We start from the raw sequence: 22,363 nt of genomic DNA, 5'->3' as shown, positions 1-22,363 counted from the left end.
TGGCGGGTGTCTTGGAGAGGAACTTCCAGGTGGGGGTATTAATGGAGGAGATTTAAATGGGCAGCACGGTAACACAGTATTTAACACTGTGGCTTCACAGCTCCAGGGTCCCAGGTTCGATTCCCAGCTGGGTCACTGTTTGTGCGGAGTATGCACGTTCCCTCTGTGTCTGCGTGGGTTTCCTCTGGGTGGTGGGTGTCACAGATTTGGAAGGAGCTGGTGAAGGAGCCTTGGTGAGTGCTACAGTGCATCGTGTAGATGGTGCTCTTTGCTGCCACTGTGCATCAGTGGTGGAGGAAAGGAATGTTTATGATGGTGGGCTGCTTTATCTTTGATGGTGTAAAGCTTCTTGTGTGTTTGGAGCTGCACTCATACAGGCAAGTGGAGAGTGTCCCATTACACTCTTGACTTGTGCCTTATAGATGGTGTCCAGACTTTGGGGTGTCAGGAGGTGAGTCACTTGCTGCAGAATTCCCAACCTCTGACTTGCTCCTGTAGCCATAGTATTAATTTGGCTAGTCCAGTTTAGTTTCTGATCAATGGTAACCCCCAGGTTGTTGTTAGTGGGGGATTCAATGATGGTAATTCTCTCATATTGGAGATTATCATTGCCTGGCTCTTGTGCAGTGCAAATGTCACTTGCCACTTATCAGCCCAAGCTTGTATGTTACCCAGATCTTACTACCTATAGACAGGGACTGTTTCATTATCTGGGGAGTCACAAATGGTGCTGAACATTGTGCAGTCATCAGCGAACATCCCCACTTCTGACCTTATGATGGAAGGAAGGTCATTGATAAAGCAGCTAAAATGGTTGGGCCTAGGACACTATGTTGAGGAACTGCTGCACTGATGTCCTGGGAATGAGATAATTGACCTGCAACAACCACAATTATCTTCCTTTGTGCTAAGTATGACTCCAATCAGTGGGAAGGTATTCCCCTTTTTCGCATTGACTCCAGTTTTGCTATGGCGACTTAATGCCACGCTTGGTCAAAAGCTGTCAAAGGCAGTCACTCTCACAACCAGAATTCGGCTCTTTTGTCCACAGTTTGTAAGGTTGTAACGAGGTCAGAAGCTGAGTGACCAGTCAGAACCCAAACTGAGAAGTGAGTAGACCACTGCTAAATAAGTGTCACTTGATAGCACTGTCAACTACACTTTCCATCAGTTCACTGATGGTCAAAAGTAGACTGACGGGGTGGTAATTTGCCACAGGAAACAAATGTGCCCGAATTAATGAGAATGTTTTTCTGTATCAATGTGTATGAATGAGAGCCATCGTAGATACTCAGAAGATTTTCTTTCATCATCATATGGCTCCTGAGCTTTGCCCATGATAAATTCTGCATGAGTGGATTTGGAGGTACCATGGGGTATAGGAAGTAACAGTGTAGACATGGGGGTATGAGGTGGCATGGGGATTATGAGTGACCATGGAGGTGGCATGGGGGTATGAGGTGGCACAGAGGTAGCTTGAGGATGTGAGGGGGCAATGGGGCTTGGTAAGGAGTGAGGTTGGAGGCCTTAATAGTGTCATGGAACAGCACCTGGAAAGTTGTCCCAGGCCATTAGAGACACCTGGGTGGTTGGGGACAGGGCAGGGTGTTGCCCTGGCTCTCCCTCTGGCACCAGAGGACCTTGGTACTTCCAGGCTGACAGGGGTACTGCCAGGGTGCCAGGCTGGCAGTGCCAGGGTTCCCAGGTGCCAGGTTGACAATGCCAGGGATTGGGCCCAGGAACCTCAGTCAAGGCCCCAGTAATTTCCTCGCTTGCTTCCCTCAGTATTCTGGTTGTGGTGGTATGATTAGCATAGATGCCTGCCATTGGTGCAGAACACCGGCTTACCATTGGCCCTGGTTGGTTGAGACCAGTCATGTGACGGCTCCCCGATTGGTCGAGAGGCTGAGTTAACCCCGCCTCCAGGGCGGGGTATAAATACCCAGTATTCCCGGCGGTCGCCCTTCTACTGTAATCGACCGCAGGGCTAACATCTAGTAGATTAAAGCCATACTTTTGTTCAGCAACTCGTCTCGCGTTCAATTGATGGTACATCACTGGTATTAATCCCAAACAGTCCAGGAGAGTTACCTACCTTGGTATCTTTATCAAAAGACCCACTATCTCCTACTTTTCGATGTCAACAGGACCCAGACTGTACACACACCCTACCGAAGAATCATCTTCCACAAAGTCCTTTTCTTTGGTGAACACTGATGCAAAGTATTAATTTAGTACCTCGTCCATTTCCTCTGGCTCAACACATAGATCACCCCCCCCCAACCCACCATCCTAAGTGGTCCAATCCTTTCCCTGGCCACCCTCCTGCTTGTTACATACAAATAAAAAGCTTTGGGATTCACCTTAATCCTACTTGCCAAGGACTTTTCATGACCCTTCCTAGCTCTCCTAATTTCCCGCTTAAGTACCTTCCTACTTTCTTTATACTCCTCAAGGGTTTCGACCCTTCTTGACCATATAAAAGAGTCCTTTTTCTTTTTGACGAGGTTCACAATATCCCTCGTTATCCAATGCTCCCTAAACTTCCCACACTTATCCTTCGTTCTCTCAGGAACGTAACATTCCTGAATCCTAATCAACTGTCGCTTGAAAGACTCCACATGTCCGATGTTGATTTACCCTCCAACAGCCGCACCCAAACCAAATTCTTCAATTCCTGTCTAATGTTATCGTAGTTTGCCTTTCCCCAGTTTAGCACCTTCTAGCAATCAGAGCCCTAAACCAATGTTGATGGTGTCCCTGTCAGGAGTATTTCTAACCAAGGCTCCACTGTTGGCTCTAGCGTAAACTGGCCAGAGATGATTCGCAAATGCCTCCATGGACTCATCCAGCTTCTGTTTGAAATCGTCACCTGTTCATAAGGTTGCCAGTCCCGTCTCCAACATCCTTGAGGATTTGATCTTTTGTGCCTGCCAGAGTACTCTCATCTTTCCTGCTGCCCTAGACATAGCCTGGAAATTGGAGAATCCAGCCCCTTATTACTGTGTTGAAGAGCCAAACCATAAAAAGTTGATTTGTTTTCCTGCAATAGGTACAAACATACAAAAACATAATTTATGGAAGTCCTTCCTATTTCTATATGTATATATTTGCTACAATTAAAAATTCTTCCATTAAAAAACGCACTTGGGTCTTACCTTTCTGTCATTTTTAATAGGAGGAATGTTGTTGTTCCTTTGGATCAAATGCAAGAGGTGCTGCTGGAATTCTGGACTCACACCACACTCATCTCCCTCATACACTCAACCATCACACACACACTCGCCCCCTCACATTCACCCCTCACACTCACCTCGTTCGAGATCCAACTCCCGTTCCTTTCCAAGGAACCCCCACTCTTCCCTCACAGGCCCCAAGCCCCTCACAGACCTTGGTCTAACCTCTTCGCAAGCCCTTCTCTCTCCCCCACTCGCAGGCCCTGCTCTCCCCTCTCCGCAGGGCCTGCTCTCCCCTCCTCACAGGCCTCGCTCTCCCCTCCTCACAGGCCTCGCTCTCCCCTCCTCACAGGCCTCGCTCTCCCCTCCTCACAGGCCTCGCTCTCCCTTCCTCACAGGCCCTGCTCTCCCCTCTTTGCAGGCCCTGCTCTCTCCCCAACCCCCCACCCCCTCGCAGGCCCTGCTCTCCTCTCTTCACAGGCCCCAATCTCCCCTTTTCGCAGACTCTGCCCCCCCCGCCCCCTTGCAGGCCCCGCTCTCCCCTCTTTGCAGGCCCTGCTCTCTCCCCAACCCCCCACCCCCTCGCAGGCCCCACTCTCCTCTCTTCACAGGCCCCAATCTCCCCTTTTCGCAGACTCTGCCCCCGCCCCCTTGCAGGCCCCGCTCTCCCCTCTTTGCAGGCCCTGCTCTCTCCCCAACCCCCCACCCCCCTCGCAGGCCCCGCTCTCCTCTCTTCACAGGCCCCAATCTCCCCTTTTCGCAGACTCTGCCCCCCCCGCCCCCTTGCAGGCCCCGCTCTCCCCTCTTTGCAGGTCCTGCTCTCTTCCCCCCTCGCAGGCCCCGCTCCCCTCTCTTCGCAGGCCCCGCTCCCCGCTCTCCCCTCTTCGCAAGCCCTGCTCTCTCCTCCACTCGCAGGCCCAGCTCTCCCCTCTCCGCAGGGCCTGCTCTCCCCTCCTCACAGGCCTCGCTCTCCCCTCCTCACAGGCCTCGCTCTCCCCTCCTCACAGGCCTCACTCTCCCTTCCTCACAGGCCCTGCTCTCCCCTCTTTGCAGGCCCTTCTCTCTCCCCAAACCCCCACCCCCTCGCAGGCCCCGCTCTCCTCTCTTCACAGGCCCCAATCTCCCCTTTTCGCAGACTCTGTCGTCCCCCCCCCCCCCGCCCCCTTGCAGGCCCCGCTCTCCCCTCTTTGCAGGTCCTGCTCTCTTCCCCCCTCGCAGGCCCCGCTCCCCGCTCTCCTCTCTTCGCAGGCCCCGCTCCCCGCTCTCCCCTCTTCGCAAGCCCTGCTCTCTCCTCCACTCGCAGGCCCCGCTCTCCCCTCTCCGCAGGGCCTGCTCTCCCCTCCTCACAGGCCTCGCTCTCCCCTCCTCACAAGCCTCGCTCTCCCCTCCTCACAGGCCTCACTCTCCCTTCCTCACAGGCCCTGCTCTCCCCTCTTTGCAGGCCCTGCTCTCTCCCCAAACCCCCACCCCCTCGCAGGCCCCGCTCTCCGCTATCCTCTCTTCGCAGGCCCCGATCTCCCCTTTTCGCAGACTCTGTCCCCCCCGCCCCCTTGCAGGCCCCACTCTCCCCTCTTTGCAGGTCCTGCTCTCTTCCCCCCTCGCAGGCCCCGCTCCCCTCTCTTCGCAGGCCCCGCTCTCCCCTTTTCGCAGGCCCTGTCTCCCCCCCGCTCGCAGGCCCCGCTCTCCCCTCCTGCTCAGGCCCCACCTGTGACATTATCATAAATGTAAGAACTGCAAGGATTCATGAAATGTCTAAATCAACCACTATTTTGTGGTCTTTATGAACACTACGCCAACCATCCTGAATTTAGAAACACAAAGAACACCTCACCACCATCCCCTCTTCACAGGCCCCACTCTCTCCTCCTCACAGGCCCTGCTCACCCCTCCTCACAGGCCCAGCTCTCTCCTCCTCACAGGCCCTACTCTCCCCTCTTCGCAGGCTCCACTCTCCCCTCTTAGCAGGCCTCGCTCTCCCCTCTTTGCAGACCCTGCTCTCTCTCTCCCCCTCGAAGGCCAATCATAGGTTTGATTCTCCAGAATACAACCACTGATTAGATAAGCTGGAAACAGCATGAAACTCAAATTGTATCAATTAGCCTGGTTCCGTGAGGAACCCCTGGAAGGCTACCATGGAACCCAGTTTGGGAATCCTTGGGAGGCACCCATGGAACTCTCACTTACTTTACTGTGTGATTCATTTCATGACATCGTAAAGGCAACGTTTAGATCTTTCACTTCCTATTCTGACCTGTCCGCCCTCTCTATGTTATGTTTATTCTCCTCCTCCCATTCATTACATTTACACTTACATTCTGCCAACTGACATTGATACAATTCCATCCACTCCCATTTATCCTTTCCTCATTCTGACTTGTCACGGTCTTCTGTGAGATTACTCATCAACTTGTTCACTACTGCATCTCTGTTTCAACATTCCTCTGGACTCTCGCTGTCTATAATTCCAGTGATCTGATTTTCTGCTCTTGTCTCTAACTTGCCTTATAGCCCCCAGAGCCACATGGTTTTCATTATTCGTGGCTTGCTGAGAGGCCATTCGCCAGCATTTTCCACTGAATTCTCACCTCCAGTTATCTCCTTAATGCAAGGTTCTAACACTTTAATTTTGGCATCAATATTCTTTTAGATTTAGCCATTGTAAGAAGTCTTACAACACCAGGTTAAAGTCCAACATGTTTGTTTCAAACACTAGCGTTCGGAGCACTGCTCCTTCCTCAGGTGAGACTTCTTACTGTACTCACCCCAGTCCAACACTGGCATCTCCACATCATTTAGCCATTGTGTCAGTGACTCAGTCTCCTTCGTGACTCACCAAAACTGGAGGTGATTTTTACCTCTTTCTTAGATTTGGAGACCGAGAATTTTGATTGGCACAATCACGCATTAAATCCGACATCTATATGGAGAATTTTAAGCAGAACAGTTTCAATCAAATCATACAGTGATCCTTCAGGTGGTCAATCTGAGAGGCCTCGAGGTCACTAAGGATTGATCTTTCACCAAGACCTTCATGCTTGGTTTTCACAAAAGCTTTCCATTGATGTGTATCTTCCGTGTTCTATTTTCAGCGCTGCTGTGTTGAACTTTTCAGGAGTTTAAATACAGAATACAATTTTTGAAAGAGCTCATGCACAATCATCTTCTGGATGCGGATTGGTTAGTTGGATGCATGGTTGGCTTTTGGTTGGTTGGCATATTCCCAAGTTGCCATCCATTGGTTTAGCCATATAAGGGCATCTTCCCACCCTGCTGTGATTAAATCTGTTGATTTCAACCAGTTTGCTGTGATTAACAATTTTATTCAATTCAAAGTCTCCTATCAATTCATAACATCACTGCAATTAATAATTATCAATGTATTTAGTGAGTGCCACAGTCATCCGGTTTTGACATCACAAGTCCTGCTCTGAAACAAAGACAGAAAATGACATCATCGGTGGAGAGAGAACGAGCTAACATTTCGAGTCTGGATGACTCTGTCAAAGCTGTCTCGGAGGGGTTCCCCTATCCAGGGGATCTCTGTGGGAGGGCCCCTAACCAAGGAGTCTTGGGGGGGGGGGGGGAACTGTGGCACAGTGGTTGGCACTTCTGCCTCACGGCACCAAGGACCCGGTTTTGATCCCGGCCCTGGGTCACTGTCCGTGTGGAGTTTGCACATTCTCCCCGTCTCTGCGTGGGTCTCACCCCCCACAACCCAAAGATGTGCAGAGTAGGTAAATTGGCCATGCTAAATTGCCCCCTAATTGGGAAAAAAAAGAATTGGGCCAAGGTTTAAAAATCTACTCTGACACATACACATGTCAATTTACCCAGGTTAAACAATAAAAAAAATCATTACTTTCAGTCACACTTAGCCACTTTTTCCATTCCTTCCAGGAATTTGGGCAAACATTACCTGTGCAAAAGTCTTATTTTTCAAAGGGCTTTTGCCAAGTTGCGAAACTCAAGCGAAGGACAAGATTCACAGGGCAGGAGACGACCAAGAGTAGAAGGGAAGATGAGGTAAATCAGGATGCCACTTGATCCCTGGTAGTATCACATTTCTTTGAGATCTGCAGGAGTTCCAGGAGGCAAGAATGTATTTGTACTCAAAATGTTTAAGGGCAAAGCTAACTTAGAGTCATAGAGGTTCACAGATGAAAACAGGCTCTTCGGCCCAACTTGTCCATGCCACCCAATTTTTTCCCACTAAGCTAGTCCCAATTGCCCACATTCGGCCCATCAAGCCTGCACCGGCCCTGGGAAAGAGCACCCCACTTAAGCCCACAAATCTGTCCCATATCCATAACCCGGTAACCCCACCCAACCCCTTTCTGGACACTAAGGGCAATTTAGCATAGCCAACCCACCTAACCTGCACGTCTTTGGATTGTGGGAGGAAATCTGAGCTCCCGCAGGAAATCCACGCAGACACGAGGAGAACATGCAGAGTCCGCACAGACAGTGACCCAAGCCAGGAATCGAACCTGGAACCCTGGAGCTGTGAAGCGACAATGCCAACCACTGTGCTATCGTGCCACCCAATTAAAGACGAATTGGGTGGATACTTGAAGAAGTAGATAATTCAGGAGTATATGTCTTTGGGCTTCTACATATGGGGCTGCCGAGTTTTTTCAGTTCCTGCCTGATGGTGCATCACTCAGCCATACCACTCAGATTAGAATTCAATGTAGGTTGGAGATATCTCGGTCAGATCAGTCTCACTGACTGGAAAACAAGATTGAGAAAAATCCAACAACATTGCTGCTGCATGTTTCTGTATTGATATCTGCTGAAAAGGCAAGTGTGTGGGCCTGGGGTGAAGACAGGACCAGATTCATCTGTGATGCAGCGCATGGTGGAATAAGAACAATAACTTACAATCAGCACCTTCAACATAATAAAAACGTTTCAAGGCACATCAGAGAAGCAATTTTTAAATGTTTCCAAATAAGGAGCAATTTAGTGTGGTCAATCCACCTACCCTACACATCTTTGGGTTGTGGGGTGAGGCCCACGCAGACATGGAGAGAATGTGCAAACTCCACATGAATAGTGACCCGGGGCCAGGATCGAACCCGAGTCCTTGGCATCGTGAGGCAGCAGTGCTAACCACTGCACCACCCTGCCGCCCCCAGTGAAGCATTATAATAGAAAATATGACACTGAGCCACATCATGAGACATTAGGTCAGATGCCTACAAGCTTGAAAAAGAAGTGGCTGTAAAGAATGTCTTAAAGGAAGAAAATGAGGTAGAGATGTGGGAGGCTTGGCACAGCAATTCTAGAGCTTGAGGCCTAGGCAAATGAGGAGCTGGCTCCAATGGTGGAGCAATTTAAATTAGGGATGCTTAAGAGTGTGGTTTAATAAACAAGATGTATACATGAAGAATGTACATGTGTGCAAACTGCCAGATGGTTTCTGCTCGTACAAAATGGAACTGGAACAAGAGCCAATACATTTGGGAATGGAGAGCGAGAAAACCAGAAAAAGACAAAAAATAATGTGGAATAAATTACTAAAAATAAAGCAAAACAAAAGGCAAATAATAAAACTAATTGATGGATTTTAAGTAAGTTAAAAAAGGTTGAAATAATTAGCCATAGCCAATACATTTACAATGACTAGTGTTTTTTATGAGTCACATATTCTTTGCATCCTTTCTGACTTGACTCAGTCGCTCGCTGTCCATCAAAGCGTAACCGTAAAGTGTTCTTAATCACCATCTGCTCCGCAACTATTGAAGCAAGGAACCATAGCATTGCATACTCAAGAGTAATTAGCCCCATAAAGTTCCCTCGGAAAGAGGAATAATCCCACGGGCAGGCATTAAACTGCTGGAGAATAAAACCAGTCATAAACTCCCAGATGTATGTCCAGAGGGTATAGATCAAGCACCTTATTAGAATGTTATACTTTGCCCGAAGGTGAAGGTACATTTTTTCCACAATGAGGATTGAAGTGCCGTAGATAAAGAGGGACCACACACTGGTAACTCCTGGAAATTTCCAGTTTGCACTTTCCACGAATTCCCATCCAGCGGTGAACATTACCTCACAAAAGTAACCGTGTATAGCATATAGGTACCATCTGGAAAATGTTGTGAGAGCTTCCATCATGCTTAGCAGCCTCTGATTGCAAATTCCACTGTTCCTGGCACTGTTGTATCTTTCAAACTAGAAAAGAACATTGATAATGTTAATGGCACATGAGGGGGAGAATGGTCACTCTGTAAGGACCAATAAAGCAAAACTACAGAAATACTGTTAAACACTGAACGGCAACATCTTAGCAGAAGACAAAGTGCCTTGGAAATGAAATGGACAAGCACAACCGCAAACTTTATGAGCCCCACACTAATCAGTCTATATTCGCAAGTGATTTAATTTACCCCGTTAAACTCCAAATGTTATCTGCTGCACAAATAATAATCAGCCCAAGGACTGGATTTCAGCGTAGATTAGTGCAGGCAAAAAACCTGGAGGGAGTTAAGAAACATTGCATTATTTGGGGGTGAAGAGAGGTGGTAGTCAGGAATGATAAGATAAGAGGAGTTGAATAGCCTACTTCACCTGTATCCATCTCATTATAGTGACGGCGCAGGGCATGAGAGTAATGTCAATTGTTTTCTGAAAACTCACATTGAATAACGTCCTTAATCTTATGGCTTTGAAATAACATCTTCACTTACCTTTCCTCCTCACTTGTCTGACAACCATAAGGTATCTTAATTTCTTTCCTGTTCAAATCAGAGTTATGATTTATGAAATCTGTTCATGTTTAATACATTTGAAATAACAACTAACCTGTTGGAAGTGCAGTCCAATGAAACAAGTTGCTATTTCTTATTAAATAGTTTATTTCATTCCTATAGAATGCAGTCACACTTTTATTGTAACAAATTTACAATCCACATATTTGCTTTATACAAGTGATTGTCTTTATTTGTGATCCATAAATTCTATATTTTTTTCCCCATGAGAATTCAAGCTCAGATATTTTCTACAGGGCACACAATTAGCCTACAATTATAGCAGATTGATGACAATTCCTTTGATTTGATTTATTATTGTCACATGTATTAGTATACAATGAAAAGTGTTGTTTCTTGCATGCTATACAGACAATGCATACCGTACATAGGGAAGGAAGGAGAGACTACAGAATGTAGTGTTACAGTCATAACTGGGATGCAGAGAAAAGATCAACTTAATACGAGATAGAGTTTAAAACAGTTAGAATGAAGTTCCAGAAGCTTAGAACGAGAGTAAATTATTGAATTAGAGGGTATGCTGGGCACAGCTTGCAAAAAGTCGCCTCGCTCCAGCGCCATCTTGGAAAATCACTTCCAAACAGTTCCCTGTGTTTCTGTGATAAACAAGCCAGGTCCTGGGTTGGATTATTTGGTCTGCCAGCCACGTGTTTCTCGACTGCACGCCTTTCACCAGCGGCGGGATTCTATCTTCCCGCCAATTGTCAATGGGAATTCCCGTTGTAACTACCTGTGCCACTTTGAAACCCATTGGCAGGGCTGCGCTGCCGATGCAGAAATTGAGTCGCAATGACTGGAGAATTCTGGCCCCTATTGTCATATTATCCACTCTTGTATATAATGAAGTGCAGACAGGCAGTGATTGACACAGAGGATGACCAGTAAGCACACAACACAGTGCAGCCAATCACCAGACAGGACACTACCACTGTAAGGCCAGAGGGCACTAGGTTTCCCGCTCTCTCGGGACCCAGTGACCGAGACAGTCAGAGTCTATGAGCTAGCAAGTGCAAACACCATGCGGTAGCTAGTAAGTCTGGTCAGGCTACTACTAGGTCTCCAGTCAGTTCAGTATAGTGTCAACCCACAGCTGATCATGTATATTAGTTATAACGTTGAATAAAACCGTGTTGGATCTTCTCCAGTGTTAGAGGTCTGTCTCTCGCCACACTGCATCAAGTGCATTCCACGTCGAGCCAACCTGCCTAACACATCACCTATGAATGTCACAATCACAGATCATAGAATCTTACAGCGCAGAAGGAAGCTATTCACCTCTATCCATTGGCGCTGGTTCACTGAGAGACATTTGTAGTAACTGTATTTCCTGTCTATATATTTCTTGGACTTTGTTTTCACCAGTTCCACCTGCTAAAGTTTCCACGTCCCTACAAAGCCTTGTGGTTAAATTAAAAGTTATTTTGATGAACTTGAATTTATATCCTGGTCAGTGGAAATAACATTTTCTTCCCAACTTTCTCAAAACTCACTGCTGCCTCACGGCGCTGTGGACCCGGGTTCGATCCCGGCCTCGGGTCACTGTCCGTATGGATTTTGCACATTCTCCCCGTGTCTGCATGGATCTCACCCCCACAACCCAAGAAGATGTGCCCCTTAATTGAAAAGATAAGAATTGGGTACTCTCATTTATATTTAAAAAATTAAAAAGTGAGCCCAAATTAAAAGCGCACTTTTAATGTCATCTTTGTCTAAAATCAATACTCATAGCAAGACATGTTTTAGGATTGAATGATAATTGTCTCATCTGTGTTCGATACAAATAAATAATTTTAACCATTCTAACTAATATGTTTTAATAAAACATATTACCGGTCAAAAAGAAAAAAATATCCTGAAATGTCAGTTTATTTTCTTGTAAAATAAATATAAAGTTGCCATTATCCCAGATGACGATAGGCTGCTTTCCCCTTTGAGGGGGAGAGCTGACTGGTGGTGGTTTAACCTGAGGATCGCCACGCCTCAGGCAAGGGTTGAGAAGGCGGGACCTTCATGAATAAACACAGCCGGCACAGGGATTGAACTGCATCCCGAACTAGCTGTCCAGCCAGCTGAGCTAAACAGGCTAAACTGAACTAAACTTGCCGTGTAATAAAATATATTACTGGGCAAAAAGAAAAATAAAATATCCTGAAAGGCCAGTTTCTTTTCTTATCATTGGAATGTATCGCATCCAATTATTTAGGTTAGCGCACTTACAACACTGCTGCTCATTCAGAAGTCACACCAGTCATTGTAGGTGTCAGTGGACATCCCCACTTGTGCCTGCAGTGATTCTTAAGTTATCCCATTTCTCATGTGATGGGCTGCACGGGACGGACTAAGTTGGTCTTTTCCTGTCTGCCATTTTCATATGTTCGACAGACGTTTAATCTGACACTACCCCAGCCTTTGATTCCCTTGTGAGCCATCTATGAGCAAACCCAATGGTTCCATCCCTACCACGTACCCTTCACATTTCCACTTTGCAGCTCTGCCTTCAGACCTCAGCCACAGACTGCATAGTTCAACGCCTTTCTTTGGATGCAGCTCCTCAAATTTGGTTCCCCGTATAATTATCGGCTCCACCATCCACATGCTCTTCTCAGCACACCATGTTCACCACTTTAACTGTAATGTAGTAGTAACCTTTTCCTTTTGTAAAGACCAGTGTCTCTGTAAATTATTAACATGGAGTTTATTAGCACTGCCTCTCTTCAGTAAATACCAGGTCCCATCACAAGATTACACCAGACTTTGTGTACTGGAATATCAAACAAATCCAGTCAGGCGGTGGTTGCTTGTTGGATTTTCACTTGTTAAAATTTTTTATTGATTGTACAAAATAAAATTAAAATGCTATTGACACTGAGGAGTTGCAAATAGGAATGAAATGAAATTTGTGTGTTCCTCCATTTTTCTTCTCTCCTCTCCTGACTGCTGGTGGGTTCTGGGATATGGTTCTGTGGGTGCCAGCTCCAATATTGGCTTCAGTTTTCTACAGGTGGGAGCCCACCCAGACAGTGCCTGGCATCGAGCCATTCTACTACAGAAGGCGTCACAGTCAGGTCCAGTGTTTTCCTAAAACAAAGCATCCATGTATATGCTTTCCAGAAGAAAGTGATCAGGGCACTAAGGCCATTTGTCATGCCCTGGTTACCACGACTACTGAAAGGAGCTAACTGAACACAGGTCAACAACAAAACCTGAAGATTTACTGCCCTGAATGGTTCAGTAACTAATGTACTAACTGAGTTACGTAGGAATCTGGAACAAAACTCACACTCAACAAACTCTCACACTGGGAGAATTTCATCCAATACGAAAGAAAAACAGAACTGTTCCATCATCAGGTAATAAATCCCCAACTTAAAATAACTTTTTAACAATGAGTAGTTATTATTCAGAATTACAGAAGCATTTCTGTTCACATTTCTACAATGTAAAATGATTCTTTTAACTTGGTACGCTTTATTTTTAAATGTTGTTTTAGTTTTTGTTGCCTTGGACCAGTGATCTGTTTGATCATTCAGGCAGCAAATTCCAGCCCATGGCCAGAAGGCATTAATTTCACAAGGAAATGGAGGGAATAGTGCAACACCCAGTACCAACCATCAGCTGGCAATAACAAAACCTTATATTTATAGAGTACCTTCAATATGGTAAAATGCCCCCTGGGGCACTTCACAGGAATGTTAACAAACAACATTTGACACCAAGCCAGAGCTTCGGGCCTTGACAACCGAAAACATGGCCACCAATGGTGGAGCAATTAAAATCAGAGACGCTCCAGAGGCAGGAATTGGAGGAGCGCAATCTTGGATTGTTAGGTTGCAGAGCGAGGGCCAAGCGAGGCCACAAAGAGTTTTCAGGAAAAGGGAAAGAATTTTGAAATTGAGGCTTAACTATGAACCCATTAGGTCAGCGAACACAGGGGTGATGGGTGAATAGGACTTGGTACATGTTAGAACCCAGGCAGCAGATTGCTGGATGACCGGAGGGTAGAAATTGGGAGGTCAGCCAGAAATGTGTTGGAATAGCCAAGTCTGGAGGTAGCAAAAGCACGGTTGAGGGTGTCAGCAGCAGGTGAGCTGAGGCAGGGAGAAGGATTTATTGATCCCATGAATAAGTGGATCGGAAACTCATCTTGAGGGTCAAATATGACACCAAAGTTGTGAACAGCCTGGTTGAGCCTCAGAACGTTGCCAGCTAGAGAGTGGACAGAGTCAGTGGCTAGGGAATGGAATTTGTGCTGAGAAGAGAAGACATTGACTTCAGTTTTCCCATGATTTAGTTGGAAGAAGTTTCTGTTCCTCCACTACCAGATGTTGGAGAAGCAACCTGCTAATTTGGAGACAGTGAAGAGATTGAGAGAGATAGTGGTGAGGTGGAGCTGGGTGACGTCAGGGTACATGTGAAAACTGGCACTGTGGGGTGGATGGTATCGTCAAGGGGCAACTTGCAGATGAGGAAGAGGAGGGGGGAAAGGATTGATCGTGGACACCAAAGGTAATGCTACGGGAATGGGAAGATAAACTATTGTTAGTGGTTCTCTGCCGCGAAAGGATAATTAATTGCCCACTACAGGAAAATGAATTGCAAATTCCTCATCTCATCTGAGGATTAATTACACAAAAAGTGGAGAATCTGGGGCGGGATTCTCTTGGAATCGGCAGGGCGAGCAGAGACGGCGCAGTGGAGTGGCGGGAACAACTGGTGCAGAATCCTCCGCACCTTCAGGGGCTAGGCCGGAGCCGGAGTGGTTTGCGCCCTGCCAGCCGGCGTGGAAGGCCTTTGGCGCCACGCCAGCCGAGGCCGAAGGGACTCCGCTGGCCGGCACGGATCCGCGCATGCGCGGGAGCGTCAGCAGCTGCTGATGTCATTCCCGCGCATGTGCGGGGGGGGGGGTTCATCTTCACACCGACCATCACGGAGGCTTACACGGCCGGAGCGGAGGAATAGAGTGCCCCCATGGCACAGGCCCGCCCGCGGATCGGTGGTCCCCAATTGCGGGCAAGGCCACCATGGGGGCACCCGCCCGGGCCAGATCGGTCCACGCCCCCCCGGGGCCCGCCGGTAAAGGACCTACTCCAATCTACGCCGGCGGGACCTGCATAGAACGGGCGGGACTTCAGCCCATCGCGGGCCGGAGAATCACTGGGGGGGGGGTCGCTGCGAGCGGCCGCCGACCGGCGCGGCACGATTCCCACCCCCGCCGAATCTCCGGTGCCAGAGAATTTGGCAGCCGGCGGGGGCAGGATTTACGCCCCCCCCCCCCCCCCCCCCCCCCGGCGATTCTCCGACCCAGCCGGGGGGGTCGGAGAATCCTGCTCCTGATCTTCACATTTTGTCATTCCGGGCTTTGCGATTTGCTCTCGTGCTGTGTAAAGATGGATGGGAGTGGCAGAGTTTTTAAAAATAATTTTTATTGTCACAAGTAGGCTTACATTAACACTGCAATGAAGTTACTGTGAAAAACACCTAGTCGCCACACAAGCGCCTGTTCGGGTACACAGAGGGAGAATTCAGAATGTCCACTTCACCTAACAGCATGTCTTTGGGGACTTGTGGGAGGAAACCGGAGCACCCGGAGGAAACCCCCACAGACACGGGGAAAATGTGCAGACTCCATACAGACAGTGACCCAAGCCAGGGATCGAACCTGGGACTCTGGTGTTGTGAAGCAACAGTGCTATTCACTGTCCTACTGTGCCGCCCTTAGACCTACGCCTAATAGTGGATATCAGAGAATAGTTTTGATCCATCGACCTCTGGAGTATGGACCCAGCAGGCTCCCGCTACGCCACTCTGCTCCTTAATGCCATATATCCATCACAAACATTCTGGGGATTACCATTGACCAGAAACTGAAGAGGACCAGTTAAATCAATATTGTGGCTACAAGGACAGTCAGAGGCTGTAAACCCGACAGGTAATTCACCTCCGGACTCCCCGAAAGCAGTCCACCTTTAATAATAAATAAATAAATAATCTGTATTGTCACACATTGGCTTACATTAATACTACAGTGAAGTTACTGTGAAAGGCCCCTAGTCACCACACTCTGGCGCCTGTTCAGGTACACAGAGGGAGAATTCAGAATGTCCAAATTACCTAACAGCACGTCTTTCGGGACTTGTGGGAGGAAACCGGAGCACCCGGAGGAAACCCACACAGACACCGAGAGAACGTGCAGATTCCACACAGACAGTGACCCAAGGTGGGAATTGAACCTGGGATCCTGGCGCTGTGAAGCAACAGTGCTAACCACTGTGCTACCATGCTGCCCTATAAGGCACAAGTCAGGAATATGATGGGATACTCTCTACTGGCTGGGATGAGTGAATCTCAAATAACACTCAGGCAGCTAGATGCCACCCATGACAAAGCAGCCCGCTTGACGGACCTTAAACATCACCTAAAACATTCACCCACTCCACCAGCAATGCACAGTGGCAACAGTGTGTACCATTTACAAGATGCACTGCAGAAACTCATCTCCTTTGGCAGCACCTTTCAAACCTGCCACCTCAAACACCCCAAAAATCAAGGGAGGCAGATGCATGGGAGCTTTACTGCCTGCAAGTTCCCCTCCAAACCAACATCCGGCACAAAATGGCAGCAGCTACAATGGGTATGTGAAAAGGCTGGTGAGCATTGCACTGCCATTTTTATTTTGTTATCATCATGTTTACATCACCTAGCAAAAATTTCAGATCTAACCCAGGATAATCTGGGATAACATGTTCTGGAGAAATAATCCTTCCATGCTCACTGAACGAACGTTCTAACTTGGAACTATATCACCGTTGTTGCCACAGTTGCTGGGTCAGAATCGTGGAACTCTCTCCCAATGGCCCCACATTGGCAAGTACTTTGCCAACTGGCTGACTTATCTTAGGATTGAAGAACAGAGGGCAGCACGGTGGCACAGTGGTTAGCACTGCTGCCTCACGACGCCGAGGTCCCAAGTTCAATCCCGGCTCTGGGTCACTGTCCATGTGGAGTTTGCACATTTGCCCCGTGTTTGCGTGGGTTTCACCCGCACAACCCAAAGATGTGCAGCCTAGGTGGACTGGCCACGCTAAATTGGCCCTCAATTGAAAAAAATTAATTGGGTCCTCTAAATTTATAAAGGAAAAACGGGAAATTGAGCAAGATATCGGACTGCGACTGGCATCTATAAAACCAAAGCATAGCATCCGGATCTTCAAGAAAGGGCGACAGAAAAGTATGGTCACATAATAGGTGGTTAAAATTTTGGAGGTAGCCTAATTTTTTGCTGATACCAGGCCACTCCAGAAGCATTATTGTGCACTTTGGTGTCAAAACTGTGTATCTTTAATTAAAACTGCTTTGCACTCCCGCACTAAAACAATGCACACAGTTCTAGCCCTCATTAAAAATAGATGTAAAAATCTCTGAGGTGTATGGATGGGGAAGGTACCTAGGCTAAAGAGCACCTTGCTATAGAGGCAGAGGCAGAAAGGGAGGTTGGTGCTAGCGAATCTGCTGCACTATTATTGGGCGGCGAATGTGGAGAAAGTGAAGCGATGGTGGGAAGGAGAGAGGTTAGGATGGAGGAGGAGTCCTGTAGGGGTTTCAACCTGATGCCATGGTGACAGCAGCGCTAACTCTGCACCGATGAGGTATACTGAGAGCGCGGTCTTATAGTCCAGCATTAGGGTGTGGAACCAGCTGAGGAGACATTTTAGGATGATGGGGACGTCGGTGTTAACACAGTTGTGTGAGAACCATGGGTTTAAGCCGTGGGAGACAATGGCATATATGGGAGGTGGGGCTGGTGAGGGCGAGGGATCTATATCTGGCGGAGAGGTTTGCAAGTCTGGAAGAGCTGAGGGAGAGGGTGCAACTGCCGAAGGGAAGTGAGTTTAGGTACATGTAAGTGAGGGACTTTGCACGGAGGAATGGGGAGGGTTTCCCAAGCTGCTGAAATATGCCCTTTTGGAACAGTTGTTTCTTCTGGACGTGGAAGGGGAGGGTAGGATCGAGGACCTATAGGGGTGGCAGGGGGAGCACAAGTGGTGAGTATCAAGGAGAAATGGGAGGAGGAGTTGGTGGGGGGGGGGGAGATAGGATGGGGAGTGTGGACTGAGATGCTGCGCAGGTTGAATTTGACCATCGAGGGTGCGTTTGATACAGTTTAAGGTAATAATAATAATAGCTTATTGTCACAATTAAGTTACTGTGAAAGGCCCCTAGTCGCCACATTCCAGCGCCTGTTCGGAGAGGTGGGTGCGGGAAATGAACTTGAGTTGCTGGCATTGTTCTGCATTACAAGCCAGCTGTTTAGCCAACTGTGCTAAACCAGCCCCTGGTTGGCTTAACAGGTGGTACACAGGGTGCACATGACTTGGGCGAGGATGAATGGGTTCTTCCAGGGAGTGGCAGATGAGTGTGAGAAGTGTGGGCGAGGACAAACGCACCACGTCCATATGTTCTGGGGTTGTGAGAAGTTGGCGAGATACTGCGATGGGGTGTCCAGGATGCTACCAAAGATTGTGGGGTTAGAGGCCGGGCAGGATCTATGTTGGAGAATTTGGGGATATCAGAATTTATGGTGCTGATGGAGGGGCGGAAGGCCGATGTTGTGGCCTTCGCCTCTCTAATTGTCTGGCGAAGGATCTTGCTGGAATGGCAGTCGACAACGCCACCAGGGGTGGCGGCCTGGCTGGGGGACATGTACCGCTTTTTTCCCATTGGAGAACATTAAGTTTGAATCGAGGGGATCAGCAGAGGGCTTTGAGACATAGTGGGGATTGTTCAGGACCATGTTTGAGGAATTGTTCATCGCAGGGGTGGAAGGGGGAAAAACCTGTACAAACTGTAAATCGTGAGATGTGGAGAATGTTCTCCAGTTTATTTATGTTTTTGTACTTTTGAACATGTTTGGAATAAAATACATTCTTCAAATAAAAGGTATAAAATTCACTTTGTTTATTCTTTCTCATCCTATTCATGTTTCGGGTCAATAAAAATGGCTGCTAATCAAATCAGCTCTTTCCATCATTACCAGAAGAAATCAGTGTTTTGTTTCCATGTTTCATTATAAATAAAGATTAAACTGCTAATCTTAGACTATAATGTAACTAATATATTCCTAATCACTAACAGGCAATGCATGTCTCATTACCTTCCTGCACTATTAAGTCTTGTTGGCTTTGTATCCTGGGAACAATGAGATAGATCGATTCTTTTTACATTTTTCACCAAAACTAGGATACATATGAACAATGTGAGGAATGTAGTACCACAGTGAGAGTAAATATTATGCTAGGGAACAACATTATTGGAAGTGCAGCAGCACATCGTGTCCCATGGTACTACGAAGCAAGCACATTGACCATGCTTCCTGGTATTAGTGAAGCAAGCAGTGGGGGTATAAAGGGGGGATTTGTCATAAATAGCAAGGGAATATCAGTAGATTAGGAAATTCTGAGCCATTACAGCCCATCTTCTAGTGCAGTGTTTTTCAAACTTTTTTTCCCGGGACCCACTTTTACCAACCGGACGACCTTCATGACCCACAACGGGCAACCTTCACGACACACCATTTTTGCTTAACTTTAATGTGACAAGTGAGCTTGCTTGGGCCTTCACAATCTCATTTGCTTTGTCATTCAAAGTTACATTTCTGCTAAGGACTTCAGCTGATGATTTAAGTTCTCGTTGCATTTTTCGGAAAAAATCAAAGAGGTTTGTCCTCGAACTCGCTATGCTTAGTCTTCAACTGCCTTTGAAGGTTTGAGGGTTTAAAACTTTTATTCGCCAGTACTTCCTTGCACATAACGTACTTGGGCTTTGCACCATGATTTATATTGGCAGAATTAACAAAGCCATACCTCAAGATATCATCTTTAGACTGCTTTGTTCCTGATTTCAGCTTTTCTTTGTTTAAAACAATACATCTTTATTGTTCCTGTTGCCTTCCTTGCTCACAGCAAAAAAATGGAAGAGTCTCTCCCCTTGATTTCACGCCAAACGCACGGAGCTACAGGGCTTGTGATGCCAGTGTACATGCCGGACAAGTGACCTGCTCTCTGCCACTGCTTCTAGCCGGGAGACTGCATCATTCCATTTAAAAGCCAGTCACGGTCGGCATTGCCAATTTAAAAGCCGGCCGCGATCGGGAACGCCGTGACCAATCGCTCTGCGACCCTCCCAATCCGCAGTTTGAAAAACCCGGTTCTCGTGCACAATTACAGGACAACATTAGCAGTACCTCTGGTGAGGTTGGTTTTTCACCTTCCATGCTAGGTATTTATCAACCCCTCCTCTGTCATTTTAATTTTTTTGGTAAATTTTCCTCCTCCCACCCTCACCTCCACTTTCCATCTTTTTTTATGTGGTAGAGATGCCGGCGTTGGACTGGGGTGGGCACGGTAAGAAGTCTGACAACACCATCTTTTTTTATGACTGGCTGGTCTGCACAAAAGTTTTCAAATGAGCTCATCTTACTAGTTTGAACTGGTTCCTTACAGTTGTATTTGTATTGCTTTATTAACTCAATTATACTGCTCCTTCTGTAAATAACTTTCAATGATTAAACATGTCCAATAATTATGTCTTTCAAAGTAACTTACCACATAATGAAACTCCTATGATTCAGTGAGTATGAAAGGGTTATTTGTCCAGGGCATGCTATCACAGATTACCCTGGGTTAGAATTGAACTTCTTATAAGGTGATGTAAACATGATGATAATACAATTAAAATGGCAGCACAATTCCTGTTCTCAACCTCATTACAGCTGCGACCATTTTGAGAGGGGCCTTCAGCTTTGGTTTTCAAAAGTGCCTGCCTGTTTCCGAAGATAGACCCATTTAAAATGAATCATTGGGATTGTACGAGACACATAGAACCCTGATTACCATCCCGGGGGGGGGGGGGGGGGGGGGGGGGGGGGGGGGTTGATCGGAGTATACACACTGCACTAACTGTGTGAAAGACAGGGCATGAAATTTTCCAGCCCTGCCTGCCACCGGGATCTTCCAGTCACGTTGAAGTCAACTGACTTTTTGGCTGGCTTGCCACATCCGCCGCAGCAAGAACCATCAGAGCCAGACAGTCCCAGCCAGTGTAAGTGGAACCATCAGCCAAGGGTGACAGGGATAAAGGGCACAGAAGTGGAGGTCTGACAGCAGATCGAGAGTGAGACCAGAGACAGAGAGCTGTGGGGAACAAAGGGACTGGGGCAGAGGTGTAAGAGCATAGTGAGAGTGGGACCAGAGGTCAAGGGAAGTGGGGATTAAAGAGACAGGAGCAGAGAGAAGGAGAGCAAAGAATAATCAGGGAATGGATTCACTGCTCAGCAGGCAGCAACCTTCTGTTGTACATAAAGCTGGGCAGTGGTTTTGGCTAAGAACTGGAACTATGACTTTATTATATCAAAAACTGATTAATAAGTTAAACTAAAGATAACAAGGATATAAAACCTTTGGAAATTGAATATAAAAAACACTTTATGATGATTAAGGTGGCGGTGTGACATAACTACATCTGTTGATGAAGACCAGTAAGATCCCAAGCAACCATGAGCTCTGGGGCGTTGTATCCCAAAGGTGGGGAACCTCGGGAACCCAGCACACTTTCTCAATAGGCCCGAATGGGAAGTTCGGATGAGGAAGATGTGGCTGAGTTTCAGGATAAGTAACTCTGAGTGGAGTATCAATCCGGCTGCGAACGTCACTCCATGGAAGTTACGGCAAATCTTCAGTAACTACAGTATCTGCAGTTTGAGGAACTGTAGCTCAAAATTGGAGAGCATGAAGTTACCGTGGGACATCCATGGAGGGGGAAGAGTTAACTTGGCACTTTGATCCAGGAGGCAGTCAGGTCCTTAGGTCAGGTAGTGGTGTAGGCCTGGTCAAGGACTTGAAGGTGTGACTGTGTCTCAGACAGGTAAGGGCGCAGTGCTGGAGGAACTTTCACCTTCCCCCTTATCCAGCAGGGGGAGTTCATACTGTTTGACTGGATAACAGCAACATCTGCAAGCCATTTGTGTGGGGAAATTAAAAGAGATGTGATAGGGAATATTTTAATCAGTGGGTTGTGGGCTGGAGAAGATTACAGGGATAAGGAGGGGTGTTGCCATGAGGAAGGGGATCTGAATCTTAAAATTAAGACATTGCGTGACCGGTAACAAGGCAATCTATTATCCCAAACGAGTTTAAAAGAGTGAGGCGGTATCTCATGGGAATTTATAGGGTGGGATTCTCCCGCACTTGGCGGAATGGCCCGATGCCGACTCCAAGTGCGGCACGAACCACTCCGGTGTCGGGCTGCCTGGAAGTTGAAGAATCCTCTGTACTTCTGGGGGCTAGGCCGGAGCTGGAGGGGTTGGCGCTGCGCCAAATGGCGCCGAAGGGCCACTGCAAGTTGGCCCATGCGCAGGAC

At 47.4% G+C, this 22,363-nt stretch overlaps 2 protein-coding genes across 2 annotated transcripts in view; both read right to left on the bottom strand.

Moving 5' to 3' along the window:
* Positions 1-8,801: 8,801 nt before the first annotated feature.
* LOC119964496 (transmembrane protein 229b-like) lies at positions 8,802-9,296 on the bottom strand. Its single transcript, XM_038794098.1, has one exon. The coding sequence runs from the start codon at positions 9,294-9,296 to the stop codon at positions 8,802-8,804; it is 495 nt and encodes a 164-aa protein (XP_038650026.1).
* The window catches only part of mta3 (metastasis associated 1 family, member 3), a 459,196-nt gene continuing 446,116 nt past the window's right edge, over positions 9,284-22,363 (bottom strand). The window contains exon 18 of the mRNA XM_038812863.1: positions 9,284-9,353. Within this exon, the coding sequence (XP_038668791.1) occupies positions 9,299-9,353 (55 nt within the window). The 3' untranslated portion in view covers positions 9,284-9,298. The remainder of the gene's footprint in view (positions 9,354-22,363) is intronic.

Source organism: Scyliorhinus canicula, chromosome 1 (genome assembly GCF_902713615.1).
Source record: "Scyliorhinus canicula chromosome 1, sScyCan1.1, whole genome shotgun sequence".
NCBI classification, from domain to species: domain Eukaryota; kingdom Metazoa; phylum Chordata; class Chondrichthyes; order Carcharhiniformes; family Scyliorhinidae; genus Scyliorhinus; species Scyliorhinus canicula.
The sequence above is the reverse complement of the archived record's forward strand: the minus strand, read 5'-3'. Positions and strand labels throughout refer to the sequence as shown.

Bases quoted from the DNA above. Each gene is read 5' to 3' on its own strand.
- LOC119964496 (XM_038794098.1), bottom strand. From the start codon at position 9,296: ATGATGGAAGCTCTCACAACATTTTCCAGATGGTACCTATATGCTATA.